We start from the raw sequence: 12,033 nt of genomic DNA on the forward strand, positions 1-12,033 counted from the left end.
ATCTCATTTTTTGTATTGAGTGATAAAATTACCTGCTAGTAGTAATTTTTTTAAAAGTTTTTTTATTTGTTCATGGTTTCAATGAAACCTTTACATTCAACATATAAATTACAATAAAGACGTTTACATTTTCATTAAATTTCACGTTAATCATAAAACCCTTTTAAAATGTCCATATTTACAGTTCATTCACTTCTAATAACATCCCTGCATGAATGATACATTACTTAGCTGTCATATTTCTCAAGTTCAGTTTCTATTTTTTATAGGAACTGAACTAGACTAAAAATCAGCGGCTGATAACTCCCTGTCATTAATCTATTCCAAGGATATTCAACAGCATTTTGATAGTCAACGTTTGCAAATGTCATCAGTAGAAGAGTTCTAACCACTTTAAAGTGTGTACATTCTAGCACCAGGTGTTTTAAGGACTCGTTAGGTTCATTGCATTCCGGGAATCAACATTTTAACATAAGAATACTGTGCTTTCCACAATATTTAGTTCTTTCCCTGGTTAGGAATAGGTTCATTTTAAAGCGCATGTTATACATGCGCGTCCAATTGCATGGAAGCATAGCTATGTATGAACCAACAAGATCTATTTTCTGAGGAAATTTTTAGCCGAGATATATAACCTCAGTAGATGGATATATATAGACCTCATTAATTTTCCAACTGTATTTTTGTAATTTTCCCACATCGAAGACCCTCATAGTTGTTTGGGGGTTAGATTATGCGAATAGGCGAAGTTTTCGAATAGCTGCAGCTTCATTTGAAGCCCTGATGGATTTAAGTCAAACAATATGATGTCATCAGCGAAAGCAAGCCAGTGTAAACTTATTGTCACAAGTCTTACTGCAAATACCCTCATATCGAACCATATTTTCTCAAGATCACATAAGTATAGGTTAAATAGTAGGGCAGCTAAATTAAATGCTTGTTTAAGACCAAGTTGTGTGTTAATTGATTTATTAATAGCATCTGACGATGTTAATCTTATCTTATATGAAGTGTCAGTGTGAAGTTGCACTATCCAATAAATCAATGAGTGTGGTATACCGAGAGAAGCAAGCTTGAGCCATAGCAGATTACGCACGACAGTGTCAAAAGCATTGGACATATCTATACACGCCATGTATACAGGGCTTTCTCCTTTGTTTTTCCTGCCAAGATGTGAGCAATAGTAATCCCATTAAGGGTAGTGCTCATCCTTTTTCTAAAACCAGTTTGACCCTTGGAATAAATTTCATGTGCATCAATATGCTTTTCCTTTTTGTGTAGCAGCAATATGGCAAAGATCTTAGCTGATGAATCCATCAAGGATATCGGCCTATAATTTTCAGGGTTTCTAAAGCCTCCTTTCTTAAAAATAGGAACAATTATTGAAGTAACCCAGGATCGAGGCATCTTCATGGTTTTAAATATAACGTCGAATTTTATATTCAAGATCGTTGCCTTTGACATAGATAACTTTCCAATGGCCCACACTATATCATCAAGTGACCAATGCAATGGGATCAGCTCCTGGATACTAGGTGGCTGATAATTACCGTTCACAAAACGCGCTGGAAGAGAAAATGTACGTTTGATGTAGTCTTCCCATACCTCAGCAGGGATAATATTGACTGAATAATCAGTATTGCTTAACGAAGGTTGCCTTTTGGTTCCCCATATTCGTCTTGTGTCATGTCTACATATTGATTTTATTAGTTCCTGATTTTCTTTGATGTATGCCTGGACCTTGTTTTGTTTCATTTTATTTTTATAAACCTGCAATATTTGTTTTTTTCTTAACAAATATTGAGAGTTGCTAAGATTGTTTTAATTTTCTCAGATCTTTGTTCCTCTCACGTTTCAAAAACACTGTCTCATGGTTGTATTTATGATTGGTAAATATTTGGATAGATTTTTGCCTTGCTATAAGAGTGGTTAGGCCTTTGTAATATTAGAGATAATCACTTCTTTTTTGTATTCAGGGCATCCCGGGTTGATCAGGATGTCTCCTATTTCTTCAATTTCGTTGTGTATCCAAGTTAGAAGTTAGTGGCAAGTAACTGGATTCCATCTAAGAGATACATTAGGACGATACATTTCAGGTAGTTGCAGTAATTTATCAGTCAAGTGATTGCAAGAAGAGATCCCGATATTAATTTCAATAGGTGCATGGTCACTATGAGAGAACTTATGTACAATAACTGGTTTCGATATATTCACCACTGTTTTTGATATACAAACGAAGTCAATCATGGAGGACAAATCGATCCACGTGTCCAAGTGGGTTTATACAAATTCTCTTCACACTCAACGAAGTTCAACCCCCAAAATTACCTGTTAGTAGTCATTTTTCACTGTGTTATTCGCCCATAAATAAGAAGTATTTTTATACCTGTTTGTCTAATTGTTTTCCTTGACTGCTTCACTGTGTGTGCTCATTGTGGACCCCTTACAAGCTCACAACCTCTTGAGACCTAGCCTAAACCACTCGCATTCTAACCTAAACTGGCTTGGCTACAGCTCCCAGAGTTGTCCCTCTGACAATATAGGTTGGCTTTCAATACATCTGTCCACCAGGCCGAGTCTAGCAAATCAGTCCTAACAGTTTGGTTAATAAACCACCCTTTTCGTTGACTACGGCTGCAATTTCTGTACAGCAACTCCCACCAAATGCTGACTCTCTGTGCCTCCACTTCCTTGAAGACTCTCCTGCTCACAGACCTAAAACAAGACTGGATAATCAGTAGTTTGTTACTTGTTGTAGCTATGGATTCGGTTATGGAGGTCGTTCCCCATCTCAGTCAGAAGCACTGACCACCATCTGACTTTTGAAAAGTTGCCCAAAACCTTTCTGTTCTCCACTACAAATCTCTGAAGCTCATCACTCTTGACAGCCTCTGCTTCATGTGAAAGTACCTTTATTGGGTGAATATTGCGCTTTATAAGTATTAAATAGCACAACATGAAAGAAGGGCCGAGGAGGCATTAAACCTCCTTGATCTGGCATGATGGATGAAAGGCTCTGGTTGGTCGAATGGAAGTCCGGTTGTAGTCTGGTAAAGAAACAACTAATAGAAAGGACAGAGCAGATTGTCAGATGGAAAATCTATAGAGATGCATGGTTATCAGGGTGGTAGTTGGAGCTGTGGCAGAGTGGCTAGGATTCTGTTTAACACATGCCTCTGAAAGTGCAGACCACAAGTGCTATTAGAGTCTGTGATGGTCCAGAAATCTTTATGGAGACATGGCAACGTTTGCTTCCTTCCTGCTTCCTTGGGCTTGAGGCAATGTCCCATTGGGGGTGGCCACAACGCCGTCATCCACTTTGCTGCCACCAGCTGCCTGTGGTGCGTTGACTATGGAAGGCACTGGCAAGCTGCTTTCCACTTATAGGTTAATGGAAGAGCATCTGAGAGCTGGACATTGGAGTAGAGACCAAGAGAGCCTTGGGACTGTTACTGTGAGCTTTCTTTGTATTAAAATATTTGTATTGGGTTTTGTGTACCCTCTAACAATAGTAAGCATATCTGATATAGCCAATATACCACGTTTCAGCGATCAACAACTTGCATTAACAGGTATAACCTAAAGTCTTAGTAACCAAAAATACAAATGCACAAAACATAAACCTCCCTCACCCACCTCAACAGATTCACCATTTTCAGGCATTGATTTTATAGGTACATCCCTAGGAATCTGAGGAATTCTGGCTTTTTCTCCATCTTGTACTTTATTTGGAACTAGCATGTGTTTTGCACTGTAAAACATGTCTAGCATGTCTTTTGCACAGTGCTTTGCACTGTAATTCCCACTTCAGTCCTAATTTGAAGTTTATTCAATGGATGAATATAGATGAAGTTGCATGGTTGTTTGCGTTACCCGAATAAGATTGCGTTTGATTTGTCCCCGCAGGCGGTTCTGACCGCTACCATATTTGAGAATTGTATTGTAGGGAGAGTTATGGGGAGTTTCATTTGTACCGGCGGCCCCCTTTGCCTACTGCCATTATTGGTATGATAATATTCCTAAACCAATGGTTTGTCTGGAGCAAGCCACATAAAGCTGACCATGAGAAAAACATGAATCCTGTAAATCGGTACCAGCTACTTTGAGTTGGAGTGTTGAGATTGTGCTGCAACATTATTGGTGTCCCGATCTACAGCCGAGGCAACAGCGACCCCAACATAAGTGCCTTAGGTGTAGGGCTGAAATGCTTAAGCTTGAAGTACCATACCCGTACGTGTACGACTGAAGCATGTAAACATGTAAACTTTGTACTGTTGAGATGGCATACATTTATCAACTTCCGTGGTAAATGAAGTTTGCAATTATCATGAGAGATTTGCCACAATCTGACAGACACAGTAATTGCAGACACTATTGAAGAGACATGCACCATTTTGTGTCACCTGCATTACTACAAAAACACTGTTTTGGGTCACCCACATGACTTCAAAAGTGAATGTCACTAATGTCAGCTAGAATGCAGATAGTGTGGAAAGTTTAATAACAATGAACTGCTGACGTGCACGTAGACCTACAGCAGAACTATGGTGCGGAGAGCCATATAGCGGGGTAAGCATTGCAGACCGCTTAAATGAAATTAGAAATGTATATATTTTATACTGTTTACCTTGTCTACACCATGGAGCCTACCCACATGACAAATATCAGGTTTGTAGCATGTTGGGAAGTATGCTAAACATTTCGAACAGACACACACACATATCCACCCATTTCCCTTCTATATATAGAGAGAGATTTAGCACTGATTGCAGATAACAAATGATTTCAAGGAGGTAATTAGGGCAGGTGTAGTCCAAATTCTCACATTGTGCTTACATTAGAAAAAAGTCCCACATTGCAAAAATTGATTAAACATCATAGCCACTTATTGGTGGTTGACACGTGTGATGTTTTCCATGAAGATGCTGTTGCAGGTTTGTCAACCAATATCATCTATTGTTTTTTTATATTGTTTAAGAATATTTGCTCATCAACTCATCTTAAAAGACATATCTCTATTGTGCAAGCTAGCACCAAATCCAGTTTCCCAGTATGATTTGAGCTTGGGACAGTGCCACCAGATTCATATCTCCATGCCCGCCCCTCACATCCTCGCCAGCAAAACCCTGTTTCCCCCTTTCTATGTTTCATTCTGTTTGGGGTTAAATACAATCTAGACATGAATAGGTAAGCTGTCTCCCAGTATTGTTCACGAGACGAGGACTTCCTTGCATTGCGCCATATCGTGCCCATTGTTTCTTCAGGCAGTTGGTTAGCTCTTTCTGTCAGAGTTTTACATAAGATGGGAGGGTTTCACTAGCGCTGTTTAGGACTTCATACATTTGGGATATGTTTTCTCATGTTGTTACTATCAAAAACAATTTTTTGAAAGCTTGTCAGTGGTCTACTTGCAGTTGTATTATTGTTCCATGAAGATACCCAGTGCCATAATAGCTATATGGATTTTTCTTCTATATGTTATTAGCCCACCCTGAAACATGTGCGAAAGGACTTTGCAGTCCCCTGCTTTCCATGACTCAGATGGCCATCCCTTGTATGCTGGTGAGAATTCTGGATTGAGCCGCTGTTTGGCTGCTATCCCGACCCACATCTGCATACAGGATCTCAGTGCTGGGAGCTCGTACATGGCCCTCTGTTTATCCTTTCTTGGTATCCAGACCATAAACTGCAGTGGTCTCACTACAATACCCTCTTCTAAATGCTTCCACGATTTCCTTGGTATGGGGTCCATCCATTCTCTAAAGATTCTGAATTGGGCCACCTGGCAGTATCTCAGCACATTAGGAAATGCCATGCCCCCTCTGTTTTTAGGATTGTACAATGTTACTACTGGGATCCCTAGCAACGTGTTTTAATGAATAAGTGCTGTTATGTCTTATTGAATTCTCTTAAGACCCAGTCTAGGTATGTGGAGTGGGAGCGGTTGAAAAACGTAATGCATCTTTGGCAAGATGTGCTATTTTACCAATGTGATCTTACCGAATCACGATATTGCATGGTTCTTCCAATTACCAATTGTGCAAAGATGTGAATATTATATAGATCCTGTTGTAGATCTTTCTACCCATCATCTGCCCAACATATTTCGTTCTTTTGCGATTATAATAAATCTGCACTATTGGTAATTGTAGTTTCATAGTTGTTAGTATTCAACACGGTGGCATTCAAGCACATTGCACTTTAGATTGGTTTTATCATATGTGTTTGAATGTCGTGACAGATTTTAGGGTGTCAAGGTTTTATGTAATGTTTCCTTCCTGTTCAACTGAAGAGTAGAAATGTCTCTTATAAACTGATGATTTATTTCGCTTCTGAAATACAATACTATGAGTGAATCAAGTGGTTTCCTCTTCCTATACTAGCAAAGGTTTTTAGGAGATCTAGTGACCAGGGATAGCCTGTTTGCTGCTCTAACAAATTACCCTGGAATCTCCAATAGTTTGTTGAAGTGTTAACTTAGTATGAACTACAGTGGCAAGAAAAAGAATAAAAGGAAATCACATGTTTACTCTTCTTGCCCCTATGTCAGCCATTAAACCTGTTGGGCACAAGAATGAAAATGGTGTGTACAAAGAAAATGTTGAAAACGAGAAAGCAACAGATAGAGAAGTGGGACATCCAAGCTCAATTAAGTAAGGGAACAGTTTTGAAAAAATATAACTACTATAACATCAATTTCCTTAACATATTAAACATTCTAAATAACATTACCATGTGCATAGCCAATTGTCAAAATGCCAAGGTGTATACCTCAAAGGGTTTAACAGTGTGACTTTAATACAAATGCCTTTCAGAAAGCAATACTATTTCTGTTCTGTAAAACAAACATGTTGATCTGTAACAAATCAGGATCCCATAAATATTTTCAGTGTGTGTTTATGTGAACCCAGCAGGCGTCCAATATAGTTGGTGTGCTACTGTTAAAATTCAGCTTTGTAGGTCGGAGCCCAATTACTGCATGTTTATTACTGAAGCTCTGAAATGAATTGTGGGCCTTTTTCTACTTTACTGATGTCCAGAAAAAAGCAGTTGCATGATGTCTTTTTGAGGCCATTTCAATTCTCTACTATTGATCTACACCATACCATAATTATAAAACATTATTATAAATAGTTATAATTAATCATTATTTTTTATATAACACATCTGTCAATGGTAATCATTTTTTCAGTGTGCTTGGTGACCATTGTTAATTATTGTCATTTTAACCCACTATTTGGTACTCAATTTCAACCTGAGGTTTTCAGAGGGAGGAGGTGAAGGGCCGAATCAACCTGACGTGGGTATCGATACCCTTGACACACAGTATCGTCATGTTTCCAAGGCAAGCATATTGTGCTCAAGTTATCCTACTGGCATGCCTCCCAAAAGTTCAACGAGAGTCTGATAGATTTGAACACTCCAGAAATATTCAGCACAGATCTCCAGAAACACCCACATTTGCACCATATTTCCATTAAAACCTTTTGATATTGTCATCTTTTTGTAATAGAAATTGCCCATTCCCATTTATTGTAGTTGTTTGCATTTTTAGAATTTTGCATGGTACACAGATGAAATTATGGCACAAAAAGAAAGCACATCCAAATAAATTTTTGATACTTGACATCAGTACATTCAGCAAGCACTAACTCACCTTGATGCAATGCTAATCAAATCCTAACAATCTTATATTTCTGAAATACAGAAATACATGCTATTCTAGTGTATGTAGCTTATAGAAATGTACATTTATACAGTACATTGTAGCAATATGCAAATTGTGAAATATCAACATAGAGAATGCAATAAGTGAATTTCATTGTGAATGGCAACTATGTAATGAAAGCTAAGATAGGACGTCCATACACATTTACGGGACACATTGATCAAATGGCAGATGGTGATAAATATAGAAACTTGGCGCTGGTGAAGCACCTGCTTAAAACTTAAATGAAGTTCAGATAATAATCTGTGTGCCTCTTGTCCTTTTTAATAAGTATAATTAAAATGTCTCAGTAACATTGAAAAGAGTCTGCATCACACGATAACCCGTGCGCAACTGATTCACACTAACCTAGTCACTCTTTCCGGACCTTTGAACAATGATTTCTTAATGTTATAGGGAGGTTGACCAATTACACTATATGACAGCAAATTGTGGTTTAAACAAAAGGTTTTATTTATGTGGTTTTCAAGATATGGGTTGAAATGTGGGGAGTCTCTTCAACTGAACAAGGGACATTAAATCTTAACAGTGTCAGGAAAGGAATAATGTAAAGACAGACATTCCTACAGTGACGTAGTCCCAACTCAAAGTATAACCTAATCTTATAAATCGTTGAACCTTGAGCCTAACGGATCCAACTCATTCTAGCTTGTGAGACGCACAGTGGATGTCGGCCAGACCAACATAGTCCCTTGTAGCTCTCCCCCTCACATAATATGTGAAGTTCATCCAACTCACATCAATGATAAAACTTAGCAGCAAAAAGCTCTGAAGACGGTTTTATTTGTATGCTTTAATCCACGGTGTTATCATTTATTTGTTGCCATTTTTGTAATTGTTATGATCGGAATTGATGGTAATTTGTGAATACATTTTGTTTTAAAGGCACTTGTGGATTTCTTACGAACTCATTCGCACAGTGCGGTTTATGCATCGTCCATGTCTCTTCCGATCGCAGAGCAAATCACTAGGGTCATGAAATGTATTATGGGATTAGATGGAACAATGTTGGGTAAGTTTAGATACCTCAGTCATCTTACACTGTCTTAATAATGAATGTTATTCATGTACCAAAATCATGATATGCCCCTCCCCCCCTTAAAACCAATTCTGCCCTTTTGATGTTGAGACATTTGTTATACACTAACTTTTGAATTGATTTTTCTTAACAAATATAAGTAATGGGTAGATGGAGTATATCTATTTGTTCATTTCCTCTTGTGCACATGAGTACCTCTTGGAGAGTAGCTTTTTGGTTTATCTATTGCTCGCTGTTCATCAAGACTGGGCAGGAAATTAACTGGAAATGTAGGCTTAGTGGTCATTCTATTCCATGAAATCTGTAAAGTGTCACCCTTACCCGTGACTATCATTATGGCCTTGGGGTCTGATTGGGCTATGTATTTATCCCAATTTGCTATCAAATTGGGAAATAATTCCCTGTAGATCTTTTCGAGCACTCTTATCCACTATTAACCAATCCAAGAAGATGGACACCTAGGGCCTCATTAGAACCTTGCCGGTCCGGAAACAACAGTCTCGGTAAGCTTACCAGCACCGTTGTTTCCGGACCGGCAAAGTACATGTCTGCTTGATAGAGCCAGTGAGACTTTTAAGAGTGATGGTACATTGTTCTCGCCAACTAGTGTAGAAACACTACTCCCATGATGGAAGAAAGATATTTCATTTACCTGCCAATTTACCCATGTACCATGATATCTGAGCTGCAAATATCGTCTGTAGGAGTATAGCAGTTGTGTTTTGAAGGATTCCTTTATATTCAACTTCAAGATTGATAGCCTCTTCAGACATCATTGCGGGTGTTACAATTACTGGAGCTTGCCACCACAGAGGTCGTCACTGAGGAGTGTCAGGTACAGAGTTGCTACTCTCTTTGTTTCACCACTATGTAAAATATTACTTGCTTACATCCCAGTCTCAAGCACCACATTTGTAATTAGTGCTGAGTTAGAGTATTTTTCTCAAATTTTAACATTGGTTAGAAAGAGTGTTTGCTATGCTTGGTGGACAAACACAATACTTAATTCTGTATTCCTATGTGGGAATTCCACAGAGTGTTTCTCATTTTCGTTGTATGGGAGGCTCAATTATTGGTAAAAGTGTACTGTTGAGATTGAATTCACATACTAGCTGTCGTGTACTCTAGACTATAGACACTATATTGTGTTACAAATTGATCCATTTAAAGCCCTGTCTTGACAATTGGTAACTCCTGACACTTCTCACTAGGCATGGGCCATTGTCTTCTGAACACTGTTCACTGAATGGGCTTCTCAATTTGAGCAATTATATAGCATTTGTCTTTTTCCGAGGGTTCAGTTTGCCAATGCCATTTTGCATCTAGCAGTGGTTATCGGTTGCCCTCTTCGAGAAAATTATTTTCACCATTAAACAAACACGTCTGCTTCCGTATCTGTGCATTGAACACTTCTTATAGTACCTGAGTAGTCTGTTCCTGAAGTGTTCTTCTGTTATAAATACCTTCAACTCTCTCTTCCTAAATATCTTCCTTCACGAGCCCTTCGCTCATCCGTCTCCAACTCCCTCATGGTCAGCCGCTTCTCGAAGCAACGAGCTGGGGGTAGATCTCTCTCCGCAGCAGGGGCCTCCCTCTGGAACAGCCTGCCTGCCTCCCTGAAACTTGAGGAGAACCATCTCCGGTTCCGGAAGCACCTCAAAACCTTCCTCTTCGCTTCTGCCTTCTCTCTCCCTCTCCCCTGCTAAACCTGCTTAACTCCCCACTGAATTCTGCACCTAACCTGCATCTGGGCCACTCTCAGCGACCTCGGTCCAGGGCCCAGCCACTCTCCACTTGCACTGCCTCCCTGGCTCCCCCTGCACTGTGGGACTGTCACTGTATCCCTACAGCCCCCTTCCCAGCACTTGCTCTGCACTTACCTCGCACTTGCCACCAGCTGGCCCTTTTTATTTATTATTTATTATTTATTATTTTATTACGCCACTTACCTTTTACTGCACTTACCCCCCCACCTCCTCCCCCTGCACTTTCTCCTTTTTCCCCTTACCTCTGCACTTGCGCGATCTGAATGACACCTGGCCTAGTAGGATCGTTTGTCTGTCTTCCCCTTGTTTCCTCCCTCCCTGCCTCGTCGCGCCTTGAAACACTTGTGTATAGGCGCGTTACAAATACCATATCATATCATATCATATCATATGTAGTCTTTCAAACCAGGATTAGACTAAACAAGCTGTAGATTTAGCTCTAGTGTTAGTGGCAAAAGAAGATAGATGTTCAGTTCACCTTCTCGTTTGTCCCAGCATTGTCTTGGTAGGGCCTGCATTTGAATCCTGTCAACACATTTCCCTTAATACTCCTATGTCCCATGCCCACTTCACCATACTTGGAGGCTGTCCACTCCAGAAGAGGGTTGAGACAAGAGATTGCTGCAGAGCAGCGGTTGAAATGAAAATGATCCATGGTGCATACGCAGCATGTGTAGGACCTTCTTTGCGCATGCTCCACACCCTAACCAACCACCAGTCCTTTTCTCCGCTTAGATGCGGCAGGAGCTTTATTCGGAGTAACTGCATTTTGTTCTCATGAAGTTATCTTTTATTCTTTGGTGCTTTGTGGTATATGCCCAGGCAAACCGATTTTAAGCATTATGGCTTGTCCTGCTGCTGGCCTTTTTCTGCAGAGTGCACATAAATTCTGTGTTTGGCATGAATGATGCATAGAACTGCTTTGTGTGTCATGTTTGGTGCCGTCACTGTAGCAGCACCTCAGAAGCTGTGAAGTTGGTTAATAGAACCCTTCCTATACATATCAAGACCTTTGTTCAGGACAAGGTAAATTGAGTTTTATTTTCAACTACTCTGTCTGGATGACTTATTGCTGCTCTCAACTGCCCTGCCCTCCAGTCTAAATACTGGTCTATGGACAGGGAAGAAGAAGGTCTCATACCAGAACTTGTCTTGAAGTTAACATTGTGCTTTCACTTGTTAAGAGGCTGAGGAATACTCCCTTTTACAGGTAGGTTCCCACAGGAACTGCAAGCAAGGGAAAGTACCACAAAGCAAACAAAGCAACATACAACATTTGTATTGTTTAGGTATTGAAGACTCCAGCTCATTTCAGAAAGTCATTGTTCAACAAAGAAATAAGTTAGTGTTATCAAAATAATACCGCTCTATACATGAATGTTAATACACAGCCTCAATAAGACAAACATGATCAAAAGCAAAAATATAATGTAAGCATTTTCAAAATATAAACCACTTTTGCAGGCAATGACAAGTACAAAATGTAGCTAATTTCCCCA

At 39.5% G+C, this 12,033-nt stretch overlaps 1 protein-coding gene across 1 annotated transcript in view; it reads left to right on the forward strand.

Annotated features, from left to right (window-relative positions):
- LOC138467979 (serine palmitoyltransferase 3-like) overlaps positions 1–12,033 on the forward strand; it is a 1,171,530-nt gene that overhangs the window by 951,431 nt on the left and 208,066 nt on the right. The window contains exon 9 of the mRNA XM_069608334.1: positions 8,615–8,741. Coding sequence (XP_069464435.1) covers positions 8,615–8,741 — 127 coding nt within the window. The remainder of the gene's footprint in view (positions 1–8,614; positions 8,742–12,033) is intronic.

This window comes from Ambystoma mexicanum, chromosome 4q (assembly GCF_040938575.1).
Source record: "Ambystoma mexicanum isolate Mex_15411 chromosome 4q, UKY_AmexF1_1, whole genome shotgun sequence".
NCBI classification, from domain to species: Eukaryota; Metazoa; Chordata; class Amphibia; order Caudata; family Ambystomatidae; genus Ambystoma; species Ambystoma mexicanum.